At 43.3% G+C, this 26,899-nt stretch overlaps 1 protein-coding gene across 6 annotated transcripts in view; it reads right to left on the bottom strand.

Annotated features, from left to right (window-relative positions):
• Positions 1-26,274, bottom strand: part of PPP3CC (protein phosphatase 3 catalytic subunit gamma) — a 54,250-nt gene extending 27,976 nt beyond the window's left edge. For 4 of the 6 annotated variants that reach the window (XM_048829170.2, XM_048829171.2, XM_048829175.2 and 1 more), the window contains exons 1-3: positions 26,025-26,272; positions 4,260-4,457; positions 3,835-3,959 (exon numbers count right to left, since the gene is read on the bottom strand). In XM_048829170.2, the coding sequence (XP_048685127.1) occupies positions 3,835-3,959; positions 4,260-4,457; positions 26,025-26,076 (375 nt within the window). In that variant the 5' untranslated portion in view covers positions 26,077-26,272. Of the gene's footprint in view, positions 1-3,834; positions 3,960-4,259; positions 4,458-26,024 lie in introns of all 6 variants that reach the window. The other 2 variants (XM_048829174.2, XM_048829172.2) reach the window with 2 other exon arrangements.
• Between the last annotated feature and the right edge of the window lie 625 nt (positions 26,275-26,899).

The following is a 26,899-nucleotide window of genomic DNA, read 5'->3' as shown; positions in this document are numbered from 1 at the left end:
TGTGAAACAAAACAGTCCAGTAAACAGCCAGAACTTACATAATAGAATTACAAAGACTGCAAAATCATGGCTCCTTACAAGCAAGAATACCAGTCAGCTTTTACCACCAGACCTGCAGGAGACCTACAATACTATCTATAACAAAATGAATCTCTTTTTCCGAGAAAGGCACCCATGATATGAAAGGAAGGAAAAATTCATAAAGAGGAAGCTATGTGGAACTGATCTCAATCCGAGCCACAATTCTAACCAGCCTCTGAATATTGTAATATAATGGCTTACAGTCTTGCATCTGAGAAAGGGAACAAATGAAGCATGTTTATTTAGCACAGATATTGCCTGCATGTTAGGCTCCATTGTGCTAGGCATATAGCCTATAGTATAGCATCCAGACTGCACCTCACTACAAGAGATCACTAGGAATGAGAACATTTTCCTTTACTTTTAACTTATTGGGTGTGAGTTTAGTGCTGACAGCTCTGGAGACCAGATGCCTCTGTTTATCCCTAGAACAGGTACTAAAACAGCAATAGCAACAATGCCAGCTTCCCTCACAGACTGCTACACAATAGGGATCAACAACCCCACTCTGGAGAGACAGAGTTCAGTCTCTAGGTCCTAGTCAATCCCTGTCTTCTGCAATAGCTGCCAAATAATGAGCTAAATTAGACCCAGTTGCAATGATGGGTTTAAATGACAGGCACGGAGATCAAACGTTTCCCGGAGACTATTTCCCTTTTGCAATCAGAAGCCTCAACTTCTGTACAACAAAAAAATGTTGTGGCATCTTTGTGCTCATTTTAACTATCACCATAGGATGCTGCTTTTAAACTACAACACACAAACAGTGGGTCCAGAAAGAATTTGGTAAAGATCTCTGAGCTGACCGAACTGACTTTTGGGCATATTTGAATACTCAGTTTGTATGCTATGAACAGCCACTTTTACCCTGGCAACCCATTAAATATTAATGGCCACACAGGTATCTTCCAGGGGTCACTTGGGTCCCCAACAACTAATACAGTTTGCCTTAACACCTCCCTGATCCCCAGTTTTGCATCCTGCTTCCTGACTGCATACATCAGGAGGCAATTATACAATTACATCCTATTTCACTCAGTTAAAAGGTCATGATCATCAGTAGCTCTGGGCAGACACTTGATAATATCCCTCCCAGCATATGGATGCACAAGCTTGTGCCATGACTCACAAAAGGGCCTGTGGATGCCAGCATTCCTCACCTTTTTAAACTGGAAAGCACAGCAAAATCTGGTTGCCTTGCAACTACCTGAATCTCTGTCATAAAGAGACTGTGCCTGCAAAACTAAGGCACTCAAGTATCTCAGATCACAGCAGCCAGCCTTCTGAATCCAGTCACCTCTGAAAATGTTTTCACTGTATATGTTAGAAACCCTGAAAAAACCATAAAAAACTAGATTAACCAGCCACTTGTTAACTAGCCACTTCTTTGCCCACACAGCTGTTGTCCAAGCTGTTTGCTGAACTGCTGACATTTCACTATAGAAACTGGTGCTGCTGCAGTTTATTACACACCCAAATGGGAATCTCTCTAGGCAACACTTTGCAACATATAGGCAACACTTTGCAGTAGGTGGAAAGAAAAGGCACACATCAATAAGCACAAGGGAAACAAGCCTTCTATATTCTGTTTTATCAGTGACATTTGGATCAGCCCCCGCATGTACTAATCAAAGCCCACCCTGCTTCGTGAAAGATCAATGCTTGCTCTGTGGGGAAAGAGAATGCTTCATGGCTTTATCTCCCCTGCGGACTCAAGGGAAAGGGGGAGAGGAGGGTCAAGAATGGCATGAAAGGGATTCATGCTGACAGCTTACAAAGAACAGCTGTCCCAAATGTCTCCAAAGACTGAAAGGGTTGGGTTGCTCTACAAAGGTCTCCAACTTTTAAGATGTATTAGGCTTAAAAAGGGACCAGACCAAGCAAAATTTGACTAACTCAAATTTGCTGCCTTTATTCCATGATAAGATTTTCTCAGCTCAATTCTCTCCCCAGAAAGACTACTTGGTGATCCATTTTCCTTGCCTGCTGTACACACTTTTTCCTGGTTCTGATGCTTTCCCATTTTTAGTCCAAATTGCGCCCACCACCATAGTACTTAAGCACTTACTCCTTAATCTTTCTCCCACATGCTAGACAATCTAGCCTATCTGTGATAAGATCCCAGGATCAAAGGCTGGGGAGTGGGGAGTCACCTCCCTGTCCATGTTCTGTAGAGCATATGCTGTTGTGTATGCACAACTTTAACATCACAAAAGAAATATTCCTCAGATCACTGAAGGATTAAACTGGCATCCAGCAATATCTCTGACAGGTAAATCCATTTAAACACACAACACTGGAGTATGCACAAACCAAACTGTTTAAGTAGGAACAGTATGAAACTACAGTCCTTCCTTCTCCCTTCCAGAAATAATACACAAAGGCACCAGTGCCAGCACTCCAGAAATCCTATTGGCTGAACATGAGAAATCCAATCTCTCAAGCATCAATGTGTCCACTCTCCCAGCAACTGCTCAGTGTCTCACCTTGGCTTAAAGTCAATATGTAGGAGCCCAGAAGTATTAGGATGAAAGGAGACCAGGCAGCTGCCAAAACACAGTCAGTCAGTGGTACCCCACTAAATACCCTTCAAAGAACTATTTACACTACATACCCTTATTGCTGCCTTTTGTAGTCCCCGACTTATATCTTAACTGATCTCTGCAAACAGAAATTCTGCTTGAGTTCCAATAGGTCAGGTCTTCATTACCTTTGTTCTCATATCTGACATTAACTGACATTGCTATGCAGCATCTTATTCTATTACCTTTAGAAGCAAGACCCACAAGCCCTGGCATCATTAGTTTGGCCATCTTATGTCCTCTGACAGTCTCAAATGTCACTTGTTATACTGTGTCTGTACCTAGAATAAGCACTTCTTTAGTAGTCAACTCCACTTTCATGCAAAGTGAGATAGCACCCCTGAGGGTCTGTGGCATTTACTAGTAACTCTTCCACATGGAGACAAGCCACAACCACCTCCTGACATGAGAACTATGTGCTTGTTCAGTTACCAGGAACCATTCAGAGAGCTAGTAGCTAACTGTGACTGATCAAAGTCAATTAAATCTGTCCTTTAAGACCAACAATTCTCAACTTTGCCTAGCTGCAATACCACATGATCAGTGAATGGAGTCACAAAATCCTGGTGTGATGACAGACATTACACTGACAAAGCATGTAGCTACAACATAGTTAGGTATGTAGTTAGAGGACACTCTACTGTGATTATTGTGTGGCTCATTCAGGCCAATGTTCTGGATGAAATTCCACCCTCTAACTCCAGCCTTTTACATTCATGCAACACTGAATACTTTAGGGGCTTATGGGTAGATAGTATCTCTTCTTCCTCTGCTAGGAAACTCACTGCTTCCTTGTGTGTTATGGGCGATATGAGGAGTGCACCTGTGATCAACTCTTCCTCTTGCTCTGCTCACAATCAGACAGCCAGCCACATGTGAAATTAAAGCTATAGACTCAGAATCAAGAGTTTAGACATTAACCCTTCCACAGTTGTTTTCCTGTCTCTACATATTGAGGGCACAACTTTCAACTTGCCTCAAAAATAATGTCCCATTGGTTATTAAAACTTCTCTAATAAATCACACTGCAAGTAGAGGACCTATAGGCAACGTGCCTTCCTCTTATGCAGAAGCATACTAGAACCTAAAAATGGTGTAAGAGATAAATATTTGTTCGGCTTAGTTCAGACTTTAACATCGTAATCCCCAAAGGCACAGGTTTATTTGTCACCTCTATACTGAAGTAGCCTCTGTCCACGTAGTCTCCCAGGAAGAGGTAGCGGGTGTTATTGGGTGATCCTCCAACTTCAAACAACTTCATCAGGTCAAAGAACTGCCCGTGAATGTCACCACACACTAAGGGGGGTGAAGGAGAGCAAAAAAGGGAATTACATGCTGAGAAGAGAAAGATCATGGCAGCAACAGGGAGCATGGCTTCATTTTGACCTAAGCTACTGTGGCATTATATCCAGCTTCTGTGAAAACTTTACCTATGCTACCAAAATGCTCCCTCTTCTGGGAGTAAAGGCAATTTTAAAACCCCACTGCCTGAAAAATGATGGAAAGAACACGCAGCAGCAGATCTGCTATTTTTGGCAGCTTGCAATTCTAGACAGCCCTTATATGTGACTTCAGCTTCAGAAAGCTCTCTCTGACCTGTGATTGGAGCCTCTACTTCAATCATTGTCTTCTCATGCCTCAGAATGGCAGCCCCATCATTGATTATCTTCAATGCTGCATCCTCTTCTAGCCGCCCTTCCTTCACCAAATGGCTTTTCAAGACATCAAGCCTGGGCTTTCCATCCTCAAACACTTCCTTCAGTGTGAGCCGTTGCGTGGGAGGAAATGGGACAGCTAGAAAACAGAAGCAAAGACATTAGCAATGTGTCTCTTTAAAGGGATTCATACTCACATTTCAGCATTAGACTTCTGTCCAGCGCTCAGACATGAACAGTCACAAGCATCTGTTTCAATACACATTTGTCTTCTCAAATGCAACAATATCAAAGTTATGCTTCCAACCCAACTAACAGGCAGCCTCACATTAGAGCTCACCATATACAGCCATGCAAAATGTTATCTGTGTACCTGGGGCAGGTGAAAGGGGTGCAGAACTACAGTAGATGTAGGAACTGAAGTGTTTCCTGACTTTAGTGAGGGAAACCACTACCATAACACTGTTTTAGAAGGGATGGGTTATGGGTGCAAATATTATATACCAGTAGAATAACTAACCAAATGTACTTGTTTGTAGAGGACAGCAATCAAATGTTGGTTATCTAGAGCTTAGGGGATGACCGTTAGTGCTTGCAGCTCAACCTGCATAGCTTATCAGGAAGTTGCTTTCACCACTACAACACCTTGCACTTTATTCAGTACATGCACAAATTAAGTGTGACTCATACAGGCTCAGCTCAGGGTACCACTTGGCTAGCCATGATGATACCCTGTATTCATTTATTGTACATATTCTAAGGCACCCATCACTTCAATATCTAAGCGTACCTTTGAGATGCACTGCTTAACTTTTACCACATTAAAGAAGGTGACACGTCAAAAGCCACTACACTTTCATGAAACAGAACTGTGTTATTTGTTAGAGGCTTCCAGGAGAAGGGAAGTATTTGAAATTCGGAAGAAAAATTTCTAATGATTTGTTAGAGGTGTCAAATTAAGGTTCCCATCTGCTATCTCTCAGGCCAGGATAAATTAAAAATAATAAAACACAAGTGACCCTTGCATAGTATTTCAAGGACACAGTGTTTCTATTTCTGAAAAATTAGCTCCAGAAAAACTGAATGCTGTGGGTGTTCTCCAAACAGCAAGAAAGGGAAACTAAAGGTAAAATCCAGTCATGCAGATGTAAAAGTGTCCCCCAACTAAAGATGGTGACAACATACAACTTAACTTGCTTGTAGCTATTTGCCTCTCTTATCACAAAGATGTAGTGTAGAGATGATCATGGGTCCTGCTTCCATTTCCTTTTAGAAACATCTTAAATAACCACGTATCTTTTCAACCATCTAGCTTCGGCTTTTCTCCTACAGCCCCCATCACTGCAGTATCTAAATACTCAAGATAAAGCATTACGAGTAAAAAGAAAAGGAGTACTTGTAGCACCTTAGAGACTAACCAATTTATTTGAACATAAGCTTTCGTGAGCTACAGCATCTGATGAAGTGAGCTGTAGCTCACGAAAGCTTATGCTCAAATAAATTGGTTAGTCTCTAAGGTGCCACAAGTCCTCCTTTTCTTTTTGCGAACACAGACTAACACGGCTGCTACTCTGAAACCCGTCATTACTAGTAAAACGCTCCATAGCGAACAATTCTGCATTGGGAAGAAGAGGCTAGGGTACAGCTATATTAGGAGGAATTCTGCTTCTAGGGATTCCCCTGGGGCACTGCACACCACTAGGAGCATAAATTGACAGGAAAAACCCCTTATCTGGCCAGGGAAAATTCCTGTGGTGCAGGTACTGTTTATGCAGATCCCTTATCAACTGTGACACAGGCCATAGTGCATATCTCTGTGGAGACTGTAATTAGCACTGCTGTCCCTAAGCAGTTGAGGACTGCCCTTGGAACTACCTAGAATCCCGAGGGCACAAAAGTGGCTTAAAGACACCTTAGTCACTCCCACCCTTGGGTGTGCCTGCATGGGCTGCATCTCCAAGTGTCACAGCACACAAACCCAACTGTGACTAGGTAAGGTACCAGGTCTTTCCCATCCCCAACTTCAATGTTATGACCATGTGCTGGGAAAATGGATTTGCTCTTAACTCTAAACCAGATGCAACACAAAAATATTACTGAAATACAAATGAAGTTGATGTGCCTAGCAATCATCAATGGAAGAGGTTCAATATGCCAAACTGTTGAATTTATAGGCACGGTAAAGTTGCTTATCAAACAATACAGTGAGTAACAGGAATGTAACTGATCTCTCTTAACTGCAAATACAGTAGCTCCTTAGGGCTTGTCTTCACCTATGATGGAAATGGAGATAAGCCCTAAGGAGTGAAGATCGGCTAGACTGCAGACCGCTCTCCCATTGACTCCGGTACTCCACTGGAAAGAGAAGAGTCAGGGGAGTCGACGGGCTAGCATCTCCCATCAACACAGCATAGTGTGAACCCCGCAAACTTGAGTTACGCTACTAATTACAGGTTTCAGAGTAACAGCCGTGTTAGTCTGTATTCGCAAAAAGAAAAGGAGTACTTGTGGCACCTTAGAGACCAACCAATTTATTTGAGCATGAGCTTTCGTGAGCTACAGCTCACTTCATCGGATGCATACCGTGGAGTACGGTATGCATCCGATGAAGTGAGCTGTAGCTCACGAAAGCTCATGCTCAAATAAATTGGTTGGTCTCTAAGGTGCCACAAGTACTCCTTTTCTTTTTACGCTACGAATGTAACTCAAATTGTGTAGCTTAGATCGACTTTCCCCCATAGTATAGACATGCCCTTAGTTTGGAACCCAGGGGCAGAGAGAAAGACAGCAAGTCTACACCAGAGGGTAGGTCTACACTGCAATTAAAATCCTGCTGCTGGCCTCTGCCAGCTCACTCCAGCTAAGGCGCTGTCTAATTGCAGAGTAGACGTTTGGGCTGAGGCCAGAGCCAAGGCTCTGGGACCCTTAGCCTTTAGAGCCCTGCAAGCCTGAATCAGCTGGCATGGGCCAGCCAAGGGCGTATAATTGCAGTGCAGGCATACGCAGAGAGTGTCTTAGAAGCCGAACATTATTTTCCAAATAACGTGGAATGTAGGACAGAAGAACAACAAGATTGGATGTAATGAAAGGAGACCCAGTCCAGCACTCTGTGACTGGAATAATGTGACGTAACTTTATTAACTGAAAGTTGTCAGAAAGAAATTGCAGGATTTGGCAGCTGAGTAGGGTTGGAAGCAGGGGAAGGAAAGAAGGAGAGGGACACTAATGAGTGAAGTACAAATCTGTCTACAGCACCCAGCACACTAGGGCCTCATCCTGATTGAGGCTTTCAGGCACTACAGTAACTAATCATATTAAAAGTTAATTCTTGTATGGAACTCAGCAGTCGTCCTGCCACCTGCTAGCTCCGCCTTATGGCGGACTCATAGAATTTGAAAGTCAAATGACTCATAAGGGAGAGAAGAAAATTCAAGGTAAATCAGGAATTATTTTATGTAGCCAATATACCACTGACGGGTTTGGTCACAGAGATCCCCTTGGGACTGTCACCTGATGTGCTCAAATACCTCCGAGCCCGTTTTCCCTGCCAGTTTGGGGCTCTAAAACCCTGCCTTGTTGAGCCAGACATGCTAGCCTGCTGCAACACAGACCGGACCACGCCGCCAAAGCTAGAGACTAACTAAAAACAGCCCAGCAGGTTACCTGTCTCCAGCACCCAGTTCCCAATGGGATCCAAACCCCAAATAAATCCATTTCACTCTGTATAAAGCTTGTACACGGTAAATTCGTAAATTGTTCACCCTCTGCATCACCGAGAGAGAGATATGCACAGCTGTTTGCTCCCCCAGGGATTAATCACTTACTCGGGGTTTATTAATAAACAAAAGTGATTTTATTAAGTATAAAAAGTAGGATTTAAATGGTTTCAAGTAATAACAGCCAGAACAAAGTCAGTCACAAAGCAAAATAAACAAAACACGCAAGTCTAAGCCTAATACATTAAGAAACTGATTACAGGTAATATCTCACCCTCAAAGATGTTCCAATAAGCTTCTTCCACAGACTAGACTCCTTCCTAGTCTGGGCCCAGTCCTTTTCCTTGGTACAGTCTGTGTTAGATCCAGCAAACCTCTCAAGTGGTAAGCAGGGGTTGTCTCATGACTGGCAGCCCTTTTTGTCTTGCTCCACCTCCTTTTATAGCTTAGGCACAAGGCGGGAATCTTGTCTGTGCTTGTCCCCACCCCCACCTCATCAGTGGAAAAGTACAAGGATTAAGATGGATTCCAGTATCATGTGATATGGTCACATCTCACTGTAAAACCCTTAGACTCCATTCTTCCTAGGTTGGGCCACGAGTACACAGGAAGGCGTGCAGGTAACTAAACCATTTACAACCAACTGTCCTAGTCAATGGGAGCCATCAAGATTCTAAACGACCATTAATGGCCCACACTTTTCATAATTACAATAGGACCCAGAGAGTTATATTTCATATTTCTAGCTTCAGATACAAGACTGATACATGCATACGAATAGAAGGAATATATTCAGTAGGTTATAACCTTTTTTATGACAGGTTTCAGAGTAACAGCCGTGTTAGTCTGTATTCGCAAAAAGAAAAGGAGTATTTGTGGCACCTTAGAGACCAACCAACCCATTTGAGCATAAGCCCCCGTGAGCCACAGCTCACTTCATCGGATGCATACTGTCTGCATCCGATGAAGTGAGCTGTGGCTCACGGGGGCTTATGCTCAAATGGGTTGGTTGGTCTCTAAGGTGCCACAAGTACTCCTAACCTCTTATGATACCTTACAAGAGACCTGTTGCATAAAGCATATTCCAGTTGCATCATATTCACACTCATAAGCATATTTCCATAAAGCATATGGAGTGTAACGTCACAACCACGTCACTGCTTTCTCAAGTCTTAAAGATGGCCAGTAACTCTAACATCACCCTAAGCATTTAAAGCACTTAAGAAAAAGTCAGACCACAGAATTTAGGATAGCATGTTTAATGAAAAGGGTATGTGACCACAGAAGAGGCAGTGACCATCCACAATTCAGAAACAATCCAGGAAAAACTTCTGGCAAATTCTGCCTTGCCATTTCCCAGTAGTCTTAATTAGTAGAGTCTTATGTAAGATAAAATGAGGATTATTTGTGCCAATACATTGATGTGAGCAGCCAAGAACTTTTATGTAAGTTTCACCGCTAGCTTTATGTGATTGTTAACTCCCAATGGAATCGGATATACATGATCAACTTATTTTCTGCTCCGCCAATTTGTCCACCACTCTGCAGTGACCCTAGCGGAATGGGTGCTGCACCATACACCAAGGAGGAGAATCTGTGCCAATTATTACTGCTTCTCCTACTGTATATGGGAATATACTCCTCACTTCACTTCCCACAGACCAAGCCAAAAACAGTGTTCTCTGTTCTTTATGCCAGTATTGTCAAAAGGTGCTGGAATAGTAGTTAAGCATGTTGTGATACCTGGAGAGGACCAAATATGCCAGAGTCCACAAGGAGGACAGATGAAAAATCCTCCCAACCAGACAGAGAGGTCAAAATCTGAGGCTCTAACCAAAACAAAACCCAACCAATATTATTAAGCAATGATTATGCCTCCTGCACACAGTAAGTGATAAGGATGAGCACTTAAGTAATTAGTGTTGCCAAAGCAAATAATCCTGTTAGCCAGCATAACTTGAATAAAGGCTTTAATCAACTCACTGCAAGTAATTATTCCATGTACTAATTTTCACCATTATAGATTTTGCCCTCATTTGCACTCAACCCCATTGAAATGGTCGATACTGTAAGAAGGTGCTGTGGAGGAAGTTTCTTTATAGTACTACCTTTAGTTAGCATAGGGTACAGGCTGCACCATCTAGTGGTTAGATCAAGAGACTGGAAGCTGCACAATCCCTGGCTCTGCCATCATCTCACACCATGGGGCTATACATTTCTCTCTGGACCTCATTCTCCCCCATCTGTAGAAGGTATAAATACTTACCTATCTCACAGGGGGATGAGAAGGATAGTTACAGACTGTCAAAGTAATCTGAAGATGAAGACTACTAAATTGATCTGATACGAGGCTCCCAAGACACTGCCCATAAATACTAAGTTTAAGAAAGTTCAAAGAGGGTGGAAGGTGCACATAACATTGAACTTCTCATGATCATTCACTAAGATCCTCGTGCCCGCTCCTTTTGTTTACCATCATGTCCTGTGTCAAATCTAATTTAGACGACAAAATCCTTGTGGCAGGGGCATACGATTTTGCAAAGCACCATACACACCTAGTATAATGAGTAATAGATTAGAATTCCTGGTTAGCACAACAGCACACATTTTATACCACATGCCATGCAAAGACAAAGGGACACGATGGCACGTGAACTTTGAGGTGTAAACATCCATGATCTAAAATGGATTAAGGGGTCAGTTGTGTTTCAAGAAGTTCAGTAAAAGTAAGAGGATAGCAATATCCTTAGCACACTGCAGTGCAAGAATGGATGTTTGGTGAAATTAACATGCTCTATATTTACAAGTCCAGGTGTACACACCAACTGTAGGTATTCTTAGCCTGCAAACTAAGAGGCTGAATATGGCAAAAGGTTATTTACAGAATGACAACCTGACAAAAAGCCACTTCTCTGAAACACTGCAAAACCAGATATCAGGCAGCTCAAGTGTGGAACCCACTCACCCACAAAAAGTCACTCTGCCACTGCCAAATCTCCATGCCCTTTAAGTAGAAGGCCTGCACCTTTTCTACATTACAGCTTAAAATGTTCATAAGATGGTTACAGCTGCACTAATGCTACACATCTATTAAACATGGTAATAGTCTTCTTGAGCATAGACTGGGTTAGGCAATGCAATCCAGAGCATAGTTTTATAACACTGTAGTCAATGTGTTCAGAAAAAAATGCTTATCACCCATCAAAGAAATCATGGTAACAAGCATTAAACAAGATCAGAGTTAAGTAATCCACACCTTTAAAAAGATCAGACCCATGCCATGAAAACGGAAACACAAAAACTCTATTACTACAATTACTCGGACAATTGTACAAAATAACAACCAATACTCATTACTGAAAAAGGAATAAGAAGCATTTGCCTAAAATGATGATTGGTACAGACTAATTTGTTCCCAAGCCCTCCATTAATGGTTCTGATGGACAGAACCAGACAGAGAAGACAGATTTTAAGTTTCAAACCATCCAAGACTTCCAGTCAAAAGCAGCAGCTCAGGATTAAAATGACAGAGTATTGCTCAGTAGTGAACATCAGAGAAATTATGCTGCAAGTCCTGAACCCAATATGGGAGCATACCTGAAAAGTCATTCACTGCAATGGGCTCCTTCTCTTGTCTGCTTCTAGTCAGATGAGTGGAGGAATTACAGCTGGTTAGTTCAACAGATGGCTAAAAGCCTGGGGGGGGGGGGGGGGGGGAAGAGGAAGAAGGCATTTCAAGCATTCTGAAAGAACAGTTAACAGTTCTGACAAGAACCATACCCTTTCAGATAGTCTTTCACCTTAGTACAAGTCACAGTGGATTTTGGCGAGACTGTCATTTCTACACTCATACAAAAGTTAACTTGAAAGAGTCTCCTTTAATAGATTTAGGTAATAGATAGTACGTAAATCTATTTAAAGGAGACTCTAATAGCTTCCAAACATTTCATGCTTTCTACCACTTTGCAACTAGACATCTAAAAAGTTTGACAATCAGCTAACAGTCTGACAATTCATGACAACAGATGTCCACCTGTTACAGCAGAGATAGCTCAGGGGTTTGAGCATTGGCCTACTAACCCCAGGGTTGTGAGTTCAATCCTTGAGGGGGCCATTTAGGGAGTTGGGGTAAAACTTGGGGATGGGTCCTGCTTTGAGCAGGGAGTTGGACTAGATGACCTCTTGAGGTCCCTTGCAGCCCTATGATTCTATGAAATAATTATTGCCAAGATCAAACCCAGATGCTCAAGGTAGGAACATTCACAATAAAAATGCTGTACTGGATTCAGTTCTGTAAAACCTTTTAAAGGGTTACAAGAAACTATCTCCTGTGTTAAATTATGAATAGCATGCATGTCAGGTCTCTGGCATTTTCTATTCCAAAACATTGCAATGCTATATTTCCTGAGATCTTCTCTTTTTGTCCACTTGTAACTTAACGTTCTTCTACTCAACAGAGCTGACTGCATATTTTTAGGGTTCAGACTATTACTTCACAGTCAATTGGCTCAATCTGAACAAATCCACCTGGTTCAGTGATGAAAGGTAACCAGTGTGCCATCCTGTGTCCACAGAAGGCTAAAGTTTCAGCAATGCGCAAAGCTGTAACAGTAATTAACAGGGAACAAATACTTGGATGGCAAGCAATGGATGACATCTTTATACAGCCACAGCAATATTCTAGTCAATCTGTGTCACTATTTCTCTTTATTCCATGGCACCATAACAAGATTCTCCTTCAGCCTGCGTTATGCTGCAAACTTCCGTCACCCCACACATGCAGAATTTACTAATTTACTCTTCTATATCACCCTTCATCCCAAGACCTTAGAGCATTTTAGAAACAGCTCAAACCAAGTACACAACTGAGAGATGGGAAATGAACAGACATAGCGAAGTTAAACTGCAAGGGGAATGACAGGTAGGCAGCATGTAATCCCTCCAGATGAAATTTGGGCAGAACTCTTGGGCTGACATCTCGAAGACACATGAAAAGAGTGCTATGGAATTTTTAACAAGCCATCAGTATCTGTTTTATACCCCAGCTAACAGCAGCACCAGCAGTTCCTACGTGCTAGAATACAAATAAATAATAGACTGTCCTCAGCAATATGCTGGGGCATTGGGCCCATACTGACTCAGAAGGAAGAATACCACATATTAAATCTTCAACACACGCTTCCTGAAGCACCTTGGACCAACCCAACCCTGCGTCACCTGCGAGATCTGACAGAAGCACGATGCAAAGGTTAAAGGTGGACATTTGGGGGGAGGGAACAGGAGAGAGAAATCATATTTAAAAGTAGAGGCTGTAAAGTGGAAGAGACCGAGCATAAAATTGCCTTTACAACCAGAGCTGTAAACATTAATGGCAGGCAGAGGCTTCCCAATATTTTTAAAAAAGACCAGGCCTGTCCTATGGATAACTGCTATAGGTGTACAGTCTAAACAGGAAACCAAGTTAGGTTTCTTACCTTTTCCCCAGACTGATTCCTCAAAGGGGTTGAACCCAGGCTGACCCTTAACATTTAAGTAAACTCATCAAATTCAAACCTGCTGTTAGTTCCCCCAATATATTTATAGCTAGAATTAAATTTTCCATTGAATAATCTTTACTTCTTGAAATGATCATCTGCACAAATCTCTGGTAACCCCAGGTTCTCTTCATTCCTAGAGCCCCATTTTGAGATCTGTTTCATCCTAACTTTCTGAAGCATGGACCAACCCAGACAAATAATCTTTGCCATTATTCAGTTTAAAGCAACTCTGGCACAAGTAGGGATATTGATGAGCCACAGCAGAATTACCACTTCAGCTAAATAAGCACCATGGAAACTGAATAATCACAACATGAAGCAAACAACAGCTCCTCTAACCTGTTACCCACCGAAGAATATAACTTGCTCCATTAATGTTTGATCCTATTAATCCAAACGCAATTCATGACTTAGGCAGGCCACTTAATAAAACGAGCATCTACCTCACAGGGATGTCACGATCACTATGTAAATACTTATTATTACACCACTTTATTGCTCTTTGTTCCTCTCTAACCACCTAAACGTCTGCAGATTATCGTATTTCCCTTGTAAATCGTAATTTTCCTTTTCTGGTATGAATATGGTGCCTGAATCTCAGAACATCCACAAATCCAGTTGAATTGGACAAGAGCTACAAGTTCTCAGCACCTTGGAAGTCAGGCCAATCGTCATCATGTGGGTATTTACTGTCGCAGACAGCCAAGGTCCCCATGACAGTCCCTGGATTCACTTTCAATGTCCCTATTAACGTAGATATGCTGAATTTCAGACTCTGAATATCTTACCCTCCTTCCCTGTTTTTACAGAATACTTCATTTTTTAATGAATGGTGACTACCTCAAATAGATTAGGAGTGTTTAAGCACCTGATTTCCGAGGAGTGATTTTAGGGCTCACTAAAAATTTTGATCTAATATGAAACCGGTCTAAGACAGCTGTATCTTCTGAATGAAAATTAATCCTTTATATGGAACAGATTCAGAAAGCTTACCCTACCCTTCATACTGAACCAGATCATTTCTTCTGAAATTAGGATAAAAACAGCTGCCTATAAAAAATCCTAAACAATCTACACAATATTTTAAAAAAATCATTCATACTAAAGTTGAACAATTTTTTCCATGGGGGAAGAGGGAAACACAGTAAGTTATCACAATACTAGATTCAAGTCACCCTGAGATATACCACTGAATTGAAATGCTCCCTTTAGAAATCAGAACCTAAAGTCTCACCACTACATCACTTATCAACTGCATTCCAGTAAGGGAGCAATGCTCAACCTTTGAGGCCAAGTTCACCTTTCTGTTCCAACAGCGTAACAGAATTTGGCCCTCTATGTCTATTTATAAGTCACATGCATCTAATTCCAATAATCAAGTTACACTTTAATGTTTCAAAATGCAAACAGACATAATAAAGTATGTGCCAAGAGTGTAATCACTTTTAAAGCTCCTTTTGAAAGTGTACCCCACAGCCCTTCCCACCCTGTGGAGGGACCTACTGGTAAATACAAGGAGGTTAGAAAATAAAAGCCAACTAAATCTGAGTCCACAAGAACAGTTTGGAAGCAACATACAACACAGCCTAACCTTCCAGCTACTGCTCCGAGGCCAGGTCTCCAACGAGTAACTTCTGCTGGCACATCATTGTTAGTCAGGGGTGAGATTCTCCCCCGCCCCCAACTATATTTTTATTTTGGCAAATGCCCTCAAGCAGATGCAATTAAGTGCTTTAGCCAAGATAAACTGCATCTACACTGGGAGCATTTGTTGGTATAGTTATGCTGGGAAAACTTTTCCAATGCAGACTAAGTCTAAGACAGTGTAGAACTCTGCCATTTCTCACCTCTCCATTTAATGGAATTCGATACAAGACTCTCTGCACACACAGGGGGGCATGTTGCTCCCCTTTTCCCCAGCATCTGTAGAGAGAGGACTATGGTTTCACAAGAGTGCCGTGAGATTTGAAATAGGAGTACTATTAAAACAGAGGCAACTTAAGACTGCTGCTATGCATCAGCCACCCAACTCATAGCAAGAGCAGCAGCTACAAAACTTTCATTATGTAAATTAACTCTTCATGCATGGATTCATTTCCTGCCAATGGGATTTCCCTGCAAACCAAGCTCAACATCTCGGCTGCAGCCGAGACCCAAATTCATGACACATGTCTTCTGGGAAGACCAGTAGTGTTAGCCTTCTACCTGCAGAAGCCCTGTTTTACTTCAGTTTTTGCAAGACAGTCATGAAAATTTACCCACTCGAACAGTAAATCTATTCGCCCACCTTTCCCACTGATGACTAAGACACCAATATTCTACTTGCCTGGGAAAGCTGAATTTAGTTTTAAAGTGTCTGCACTGCTATGCAACAGTTCCAGCTCCTAATGAGCCAAAGCTGAATGACTGATCTGCTGTCTTTGGTTTGTCTTGGATTTTAAGCTTATTGGGGCAGGGACCATGACTTACTCTGTTCTGACTCAGTACTCTGATGGCTCAGTAACATAAGGAACCTGAACTGCAATCTCAAACTGCTAGATGCCGTAGAGAAAGGAGAGCAGTAAGCCCTGAAAAATCTTTGAGACACTGAAGCTCTACAGACTTTTCAGCAGTTAAAAATACACATATTACTATGAAAAATCACTCAACAGTATGCCACCCAACATCAGATTTGTCATTTTCCTTTCATCAGCTCCATCAGATTGGATAATTTCCTCAGCTGACTTGAGAGGGTCATCACTAAGCTTGGAGGGGGAAAAAAAAAAAAGCATGAGGTCCCCAGCAAACAGCTGCAGCTACTTAAAAAAGTGAGCTAACCAAAGGAGACCAGAAGGGATTCCTAGATGTCAGCAGACAGGGAAATTCACCACCTGTTTTCACAAGGTTAGCAAGCTGACAGCTAGTCCACTAATAGATTATTAATACAAAAACAGTAGGGTCTTTGTATCAAAGACAAATTCCCCACCTGCTGGTAAATGTAAATCTGATGCTATCAGCGGCATGGGGGGGAGGGGGTAGAGGAGGTTGAGGGGTTGGCTCTAGTTTTAAACCTACTTTAAGTGAACGTGATTTTGCACATAGTGTACTTTTAAGATCAGACTCAAGCCAGCTCTGTAGGCATAAGCTGACCTGTTCCATATGGGAAACCTAAGCAAAGTAACATCCACAAACACTTTCATAAGATTCCACTGCTAACTGTGACACAGGCATGCAGAGCCCAGCCAGCAGGCCTTAGACCAAAGTGTTGCATTATACTGAGCAAGAGACAATCACTACCAGTAGCAAAGATTTCAATTACTTGCATTATCCACTGCAGAAAAGTTACCAAGTCACACGGTATAATCGTGGATGACACAATTTCTCTGCCTTCCAATATGGCTGAATGCTTCAGTGTAAGCGCTGTTTACACTGGGATCAGTTCTGGTTACAAACAGATTCTAAATCACTGTACAATGTCTTTACTCCACTGTTCCCGGTCATCTGCACCCAGACAATGTCTTGCAATCACTGTGATAGTTTGTAGGAAAGATGTTGCAATATATGGTATTATAAAACCTAACCCTCCAGTCCCAAAGAGCCTATATTAGAGCTCAATTGGAGCAGTTCACCTCCAAGCAACTTATAAAGCGAAGCAGGAGCAAACCCCCTTTATAAAATCACCTAAATTCAATCACCATTTTAAGAGGAGTTATTCCACCCCATTGTAACATATCAAAAGATTCTTATACAAGTCTGTAAGAAAATCACAGGCTGTGATTTTGTTGTAGAAACAGAAACTTTTAAACACACATCACATCTTCTTGTAGTTCCCACAAATTTGATTAGCACTGCGATCACATGCACCAAGTCGCAATACCACTCACTCAAATTTGGTCTGGCCAGCTCTCCGTCATGCCATCCGCTCACGGGGTTTCAGAGCCACTCACTCAGAGTTGGCCCAGCTGCCCCTCTGTCATGATGGGAGGTGGCCAGGCCAACTGAGTGAATGGCACTGCACCTGGCACACTCAAATTTGGCCCTGCACCAAAGCCACAGCTTTAGCAAACCGTGGCAACAACTTTTGAACCAAAAAAATCATGGACTTTCTTACAGCCTTACTCATAAATCAGTTATAAAACCTGGTAAGTGCCATAAAATTAATCCTACAGGTATGAACATGGGTAAAAAGTGAAATCACTTTACAGTAATCATACAAAGAAACCTACAACTATCACCAGAATGAACATTCTTCTTCATATCTTTATTATTGGCCATGCTCTAGGAAATCTTCAGGTTACAAATTTGAGCACTGCAATTTTATAAGATGAATTATCTTGCTACTGGTTTTAAAGCCATTTTATGCCTGATCACCATCCCTCGCCTGCTTATGAAATGGAAAGCCTTTTGCAGCTAGCTATGGGAGCTAACACTGCATATTCTCTCTCACCTGGTCCTGCTCAGCTTGGGGTGGGGGCAGAGGGGCAAAATGTAAGTCTCAGAAACCATCATCATTGCTCTTGCAGAAGCCAGAAGGTATTTATCATCACCCCCACCCTCAAAAAAATTAACAGTGTAGAGATGGATTTAGATTTCTGGATCCCACATAAATAAAATCTAGGAGTCTCACGTAAGTAACATACCCAGGCTCCCAGCTGGAAGAGGTCATATTACTCAATACACTCACCTCCACCTCTGCTACTAATGGCAACATAGCGAGAATCTATTATAGCTTCATAGCTGGAGATGCTGCTGCTAGAGAAGCCAGAGAGACTTCCTCTTCAGAGATTGGAGGTTTGAAGTCAGGAGTGCAGTCTAGATAGCACAACACTACCATTCCCTGCAAATTAAGTCTTTTAAAAGAGCAGAACAGGATTTCATTCTCCTATCCTTCCTGGGGTCTGCCACATCAATGTGGACTTTCCTCATGTATCCCATTTCCAACCCCCATCCTCCCAACTCTGTTTTTCATCCTGTCAGCCCATCAGCCTTTTAGTCAGAGACTGACCTCCCTGTGGAGCCCACCAATACCAATCAAACAGAAATCATTCTGTTCTCCATAAGCTTTCATTGTACTCCTGACCCAGGACTCCAACCCAGCTCAGTATTGCAGGCCAAGAGACCAGTCTTGAAGAAGGGCTTTACAGCTGAGTTTTATATATTAACACTGCTGCTTTCACATAGCCCGCTCCCTTGCTTCAAACTGCTTAATAATGTCTAAACCCATTAACACACTGTACAGCTAGTAAACATACCCGGCATCGCAAGGCAATCCGTACAGAAGCGTAAGGGACTGAACAGGAGATGCCTGAAAACCAATAAAGAGTCATCAGAGATAAACTCAGTCAATTACTGGTCTACAAGCTAATATCTTGAGATTAACGTGTGGCTCTACCTCCACTGGGACTCCAGGATTTACCTAAATAGCTCTGCTCATCACAAACAGGCCAGCCTTCGTTACTATTTTAAGCCGGCACCCTGCCCTACTTCCTGCAGACTCAATTCCTAAGCAAGCAGCCTTCCTTCATTTTCTAGCCATAAAACCAGTTAAACACTGAAAATGATATTACAGCTAGGAGTGGTAGATTCGAGTCATGTCTTTTTTGTTTTATTAAATGAAAAATGCTAAGCATTTTAATTTCATCAAGATACCTGGCTGATTTGAACTCATTTGTTCTGACTGCTAGAGAACTGGGCTTCTGAGCAGCAGGTTCAGACCTTAATATGAAGAACAGAGTTTTAACCTTTCACAGAAGAATATCCAGATAGTAGGAATAGAGAAAAATCACATTATATACAGAAGATTCACCCATTAACAGCAACTCTTGCCACTTACACATGGGATTCTCCCCCTCCTTTCCATGTTGTTGCACCATTCCGGCACTTCATATGTGGTTCTCCAAAGGAATACAAACGCACCTCAATATTTTATATTTTCACAAAGCCTCATCAATGATTTCTAATGATTTTATATCTTTGCTACCATATTGTAGGCTTTGGTAGCAGCCTAGACACCTCTGCTAAAATGCAGATAAATCAGAGGATAGCATAATGACGAGAGAGCAGTCATATTTTTAGCTACCAAGACCCAGTTTAGAGCACTTGCTCAAGCCAGGTTCATATTATAAAGGTTGATAGACACATGAACTGGTGGTCCCACTTCTAATATGCAGGACTGAGCAGGAGACATTTAATCCCAGATGCACATTATAGTTTAATCTTTCACTCTTCCATAAGGTATTAGAGTGCCACGGTCTGCAATGCATTTGATTTCTGTTGCACTTTTGGATGTATCATCACATGATCTGATAGCGTTAGCATGAGTTTTGCAGCAGACAATTCAAGCCCAGGCTGCAAGCTGTCCCATCTCAAACCACATCAAATTAAGACCACCTGAGCTAAGAAGTGTCTTTGGGGCAGAAAAGATCAGTCATTAATTAAGGAATATTCAGTGAGATCTCCAGATTTCTATAGCCCTTAATGGTATAGCCATATCTATGCTCAAGATCTTGAGCCTTGTCCAGATGAGTACTTGTGCTGTGACACCACCTGGCTTTTAGGGATCCCACTGATGTGTCTTAAGTCAGCTGGTATTGGCACTTTTAGCGTGGTGCTCCAAAGATTTGAGAAAGCTCCCCTTGTCCCCCAAACAAGTTTGCACCCTTTGTCCTTACTTTTAACCACTACCTACAGCAGGCTTTCCCCCACCCCCCAAGTGTTTCATAAATTCATTCTCATTAGACAAGATAAACCAATTAAGTTGGTTCATCTTGTCTAATCTCACAAAAGAAAACATTAAATATTATGGCAGACCCTCACACATATATTTATGTCTTTTAATAAACATTTCCCTCATATTAAGGTTTCAGAGGAACAGCCGTGTTAGTCTGTATTCGCAAAAAGAAAAGGAGTACTTGTGGCACCTTAGAGACTAACCAATTTATTTGAGCATGAGCTTTCGTGAGCTACAGCTCACTTCATCGGATGCATACCGTGGAAACTGCAGCAGACTTTATATATACACACAGAGAATATGAAACAATACCTCCTCCCACCCCACTGTCCTGCTGGTAATAGCTTATCTAAAGTGATCATCAGGTGGGCCATTTCCAGCACAAATCCAGGTTTTCTCACCCTCCACCCCCCCACACAAATTCACTCTCCTGCTGGTGCTAGCCCATCCAAAGCGACAACTCTTTACATAATCAAGTCGGGCTATTTCCTGCACAAATCCAGGTTTTCTCACATCCCCCCCACCCCCATACACACACAAACTCACTCTCCTGCTGGTAATAGCTCATCCAAACTGACCACTTTCCAAGTTTAAATCCAAGTTAAACCAGAACATCTGGGGGGGGGGGTGGGGGGGGGGGAGGAAAAAACAAGAGGAAACAGGCTACCTTGCATAATGACTTAGCCACTCCCAGTCTCTATTTAAGCCTAAATTAATAGTATCCAATTTGCAAATGAATTCCAATTCAGCAGTTTCTCGCTGGAGTCTGGATTTGAAGTTTTTTTGTTTTAAGATAGCGACCTTCATGTCTGTGATTGCGTGACCAGAGAGATTGAAGTGTTTTCCGACTGGTTTATGAATGTTATAATTCTTGACATCTGATTTGTGTCCATTTATTCTTTTACGTAGAGACTGTCCAGTTTGACCAATGTACATGGCAGAGGGGCATTGCTGGCACATGATGGCATATATCACATTGGTGGATGTGCAGGTGAACGAGCCTCTGATAGTTATTAGGCTGATGTTATTAGGCCCTGTGATGGTGTCCCCTGAATAGATACTCTGTGCCTCCTTATAAGATTCCCATTCCCAGTGTATGCAGTTTTAGGCTAGTATTTGATATTTTTATCCATGTGGTGTGTTATGAAATAGCTGTACAGCATCTGTGAGTACCTCAGATAGGGGAGAAATATATTCAACTTCAAAATAAGAATACTGTATATTAACAAGGTATATATTTTAAAACCACAACTTTTTACGAAGTGCAAGGCCTCAGAACAGTTTTGACCTAGCATGGTAAAGCAGCGAATTTTCTAGCTCCATCTTGATTCGCTTTGACACAATCTGAAGGAACCCCTTCAAAGCCACAGAAAAGCAGAATATACCAAATTAGAATCAACCCTACAGCTCTCACTCAGTGGTAAAGCTCTCATTGAAATCATTGGGAGTTTTGCCCGAATATGGACTGCATAATCAGACCCCATCTTTCTAAAAATAACAGCTGCCCTATACTAAGAGTTGCCCATGCCACAACTGATATATGGGACATGGCCTGCACAAAAAGAGCAAGATGAACCATCTTTTGTGCATTTATATTCCACTCAAAAACTATGCCTCATCTGAGCTGAACAAGCATACTGTTAAGACATCACCTTGACCAGCACACAGTGTCTTCCATTCCCATAAATACTGAAATCTCCAAGTTTTGGCTACCTCTTATTAGGAGTCCTTCTTTCCTAGACTTGCTATTTACTCTCTTGGCTAACTCCTCAATGGCATGCTGCCATAGGTCTTGAGATCTAACTCACGTTTGGAAAATCCAAACCAAGAACTAGACTCCTGAAACGAGAAAGGAAACACTGTTTTATCAACTAAACGTTCTTATGATAAATTTGTTGGGTGAATTGTCAGAGCAGCAGCTCAAGCACTAGCAAAGAAAAGCTGAGGGCTTGTAAACTCACCCCCTCTTATGCTGTTCCCTTAATACAAATAAGCTGCGTATGCAGCTATGAGACTGACAAAGTTTGAGTGTTTGTGAGAGAGCACACAGGGAGTTCTGAAAGATGATAAACTATCTTAACCCGAAGAAACAATTCTTGTTTGTGGGAGATGTCTATCAATGTGGTCTCGACCAAAGCAGGAACTGCTAAATGCTAATCCCAGCATTAGCTATCATTCACAGCATGGCCTTAAGAAAGTCACTTTATTTCTTAAGGTTTCAGAGTAACAGCCGTGTTAGTCTGTATTCGCAAAAAGAAAAGGAGTACTTGTAGCACCTTAGAGACTAACCAATTTATTTGAGCATGAGCTTTCGTGAGCTACAGCTCACTTCATCAGATGCATACCGTGGAAACTGCAGGCTTCAGTTTGCCCAGCTGTAAAACAGTGAATATGCTTCCTTATTTCACAGAAGGGTTGCAAATTAGTGGCTAGCCAGCAGCACTATATAAGTGTTAAGTATTACATTATAAAGCTATTACGCGGATTACTGAGAAACATGAAACGGTGGTTGTAGCCAAAAGAGAAAATACTAGATTTTAGCAATTCAGTTCCTCATAGCGATTAGTCAAGATCCCAACACACTGACATAACTTGGTGACTTTTTTTCAGGAAGAAGTAAAGATGAGGCTCTCGTTTCTTTGCCTTGATCTGGCCAAGTGTTAAAATAACAATATCAGGTTTTTTTAAGAATTCTTCATAAAGACAAATGTAAATATAGCTCAGTCGTCAGGCTGCTCTCTCCAGTCCACTCGAGTCATCAGGACATAACTTTTAGTTAAGATAAAAAAATCAGGATCCCCACTGCAGACAGCTACTCTCACTGTCACCACTACTTTCCAGACTATTTATTTTACACCCAAGGGTGATAGTTTATCCTTCATGTACAACGAAATAGAACCTTTACCGTACAACAGACATGTCTGAAGGCCTATTTTTACAAGTTACTTCTTTGTAGATCAATGCCCTATTTACCCAGAGGAGGAGAGGTGTACAGCATTATTCCCTGACAACATGCTTCACCTCTGTCCTGGATGATCCACCAATAGGCGTGAGAAGGGAGGTCAGCCCCCATGGTCCACCCAATTCTTAACGACAGGTTTCAGAGTAGCAGCCGTGTTAGTCTGTATCAGCAAAAAGAAAAGGAGGACTTGTGGCACCTTAGAGACTAACCAATTTATTTGAGCATAAGCTTTCGTGGTCTGCGGCCCACTCCATCAGAGGCATAGAATGGAACATAGAGTAAGAAGATATAGATACATACAGAGAACATGAAAAGGTGGAAGTTGGAATGGCAACTTCATGTTCTCTGTATGTATATATATCTTCTTACTCTATGTTCCATTCTATGCCTCTGATGGAGTGGGCCGCAGACCACGAAAGCTTATGCTCAAATAAATTTGTTAGTCTCTAAGGTGCCACAAGTACTCCTGTTCTTTTTACCAATTCTTAACCTCACTGCTGAGACTGCTAATAAGGGGACTGAATAGAAATTTCATTTGCAGTCCCATTTCAGAGGGTTTACATCTAACTAAAGTATCACATTCCACCATTATGAAATGCAACAAAACTTCAGAGGCTTTTGATCTATGCCAGGCCTTTTTAGTAAAAAAAAAATATGCAAAACTATACCTATCTTAATAGCTGAGTGATTTTGCTTCAAGTAATGTCTTGACAGCTTCCACTGAGACCTACTTCTGGCCATGTCGAAACTATTAACAATGTTTGACGATTAAGATGTTTGGTTAAAACAGACATCACTTGGTTTTGTGCCGAGCTGCTTAATAGTGATATCTCATGAACCAGAAATACAAGGGGGTCTAACACAGGACTGAAAAACTGAGCTGCTTTAAAATAATAGGTATAAGTAGACAAACTTGAGGAACTACAGTGTTTCCACTTGCTTATGACTGAACATAATTAAGGCTAATGTTTTCACAGTCCTTTGGAAATGTAAGTTCTTAAGACAAACATTATTAAAATCTGTAACAGAACAGGAGAAACTTTTTCAGTGCAGGAATTGAACAAAATTAGCTCTGATTTCTCTTTAGGTTTAAAATGTGAATACATTTTACAACCACCTTTTAATAAGTGCAATGCAACCACCTTTTAATATTTTTTTTTAAAAGATCGATGAAATTCCTCCCGAGGCATCCAAAGCCAGTCCAAATCACAGCACTCTAGCTATAGGGCAGCCTCCTTATGAGACTATCCCCCATGCTTCACTACATACTGTCAGCATGCATTTGTGTAGTGAATGATCATACGGTCTCCCTTTAAGCTCCAGTGAATAACTCACTACATGTGTGTGAGCTCCACCTGGCTGAGGACTAATTATCAAAGGCCATTCCCAAACTCTGGCTTTCTAGATATCGCACTGCTGTCTAGACCCAAAGATACTCTCTCTACTGAATGTATTCAATCTAGTGCATCCACAACGCACACATCGTTGTTAATAAGATTTCCCAGAAATGAGTCCAAAGGCTCAGCTACAATGTAAGCTTACATTGTGTTAATATACAAGAGAGCTGAATTGACATTACCCTCTCATTTCTAGCAGCAATATTAAACTAAAATCACAAAAAAGACCAAATGTTAAACATCTAACCAACTCATAGGAACCTCAGGGTCCTGGCTGTCACCCTGTTTCACTTTGTCTATGTATCAAGCAGCAGCTATTAACATCTGAACAGGTAAAAATTAATTTGGGCCCAGGTTAGAGTAGTAGGTAGAAGTGACAGTGTAAGCAGCTAAATGGTCAGCAGAGGCTCTATACATGTGAAATTTGACATATTTCTGTCCATATCTCAGTCCCTGTCACAGGATGGGTTCAGGGTAGCATGACTGAATAGAACAATTTAAGATGCCCAAGTGAGCAGCTGTTGTAACGGTGCAATTGTATAGCAGGGATGGCTGCTGAGCAAAAATTTAAACAAATCAAACATATAACATAGATGTTCTCCAATACGTGGGTATGAGAGATGGCATTAAATTAATTAGGGCAGCTAAATCTACATTGTACAAGCTTCCAACTAATCCAGGAACTTCTCGATTAACATTTTGCCCTCCTCTCTATTAACCGCTTCCAACATCATCAGCTCTTTTAAAATAGCATCGAGGAGGTGAGGTGCTCAGCCCAGGGCAGCATGCACCAAGCACAGCATGTCAAAGCAGAAGGACTTCAGGAAGACACTCAGCCGCAGGCACAAAACGAGGTGCCTTGCACATCAGGGGCTAGGGAGGGCAAGGGCAAATCTCCACCCTTCTTGGAGCCCAAAGCCCATCAGCACTGGCCAGGGCTCCTCTCCGTGAAGCTGAGTGCCCAGACTGGAAATGGGCAAGTGGGGTCGCCCACGTGCCCACACCGCCCCACCTGCGGGGGGAGGGGGGGGCGCAACCCTCAACTCCCTGACCTCGCCCCCCTCCTTTACCTGTGAAGAGCGAGCTCAACAGGAAAGCCAGCTCCCCACCCTGCACCGCTCACCCACCTGCTCCCTGCAGGCAGGGCCCCCCCCAGCCCCCGCACGCACACTCGGGGGCCCCTCCCCAAGCGCAGTAACCGCCCCCCCCCCCCCCGCCGCCTCTAACGGTGCCCAGCCCAACCGCCCCAGCCTCCCCCTACGGGCCCAGACCGCGGGAACCCCCAGGCCCCTCCCCTCGGCAGTCACAGCGCGGCAGCCCCGTCGCCACAGAACCGGGGGGGGGGGGGGCAGCCCCGCCCGCCCGGCCGCGCCCCGGCCCCTCACCCTTCACGATGCGCTCGGTCGTGGGCAGCTTGTTGTGGCCGCGCCCGGTCATGGTGCCGCCTCCCCGCGTCGGCTCCCGGACCGCCCCTCCCCGCGCGGCCTCCGCCGGGGAGCTGGGACTCCGACGGCGGCTGAGCAGGCCCCGCTGCTGGCGGCGCCGCAGGGATCCGGATCCGCTCGGTGTCCGGGCAGCGGCGGCTCCTCCCGAGCTCTTCTTCTCCCCACCCCGTCCCCGAGCCTACGCCGTTAGCGCGCAGGCGCCGCCCTGCCTCCGCCTCCCGAGCAGAGAGCGCGCAGGCGCCAACCCCCTCATGTCCTCTCGTGCGCAGGCGCCACCTCCCGTCCCTGTGCTCCTCTGCGCGCATGCCCCCCACTGGTGTTCCTCCCCAGTTCCCCGCCCCCCCCCCCGCCCGGCCCGTGCCCGGCGCACGCGCAGGGCCCCGCCCGCGCTGACGCTCTCCCGCAGGCGCCTTTCGGAACGGCCCGCCTCGGAGGGCACGTGACCAAGCTGCGGGGAACCCTTTCCTCCCCCCCCCATCTTGCCTGACCAGTGTTGCTAGGTGACGAGGGTCCGGCCCTGCTTGCGGCCTGAGCCCAGGGCTAAGGGTCGCCTCCCGGAGCCTGACTCAGCTCCTGGACCGCAGAGCTCGTGCCCCCTCCGGGAGGAGACCCAGGGTCGCCCTCGCTGCCCCCTTGGGAAGAGGGGGCTGGTGCTGCTCGCTCTGAGGGCAGAGCTGCAGGGGCCCCCTTAACCCAGCATCCTCTTCTCACAGAAGGGACCGCCTAAGGGGAAAGGCCTCCTGCCCAACGGCGGCAGAGGCCCAAAGCGTGGCCCAGACCACAGGATTTTGCATCCTGCAGGAAAGCATGGCAGG

This window comes from Caretta caretta, chromosome 26 (genome assembly GCF_965140235.1).
Source record: "Caretta caretta isolate rCarCar2 chromosome 26, rCarCar1.hap1, whole genome shotgun sequence".
Classification (NCBI taxonomy): domain Eukaryota; kingdom Metazoa; phylum Chordata; order Testudines; family Cheloniidae; genus Caretta; species Caretta caretta.
Note: the sequence above shows the minus strand (reverse complement) of the source record. Positions and strands in the feature narration are given on the sequence as shown.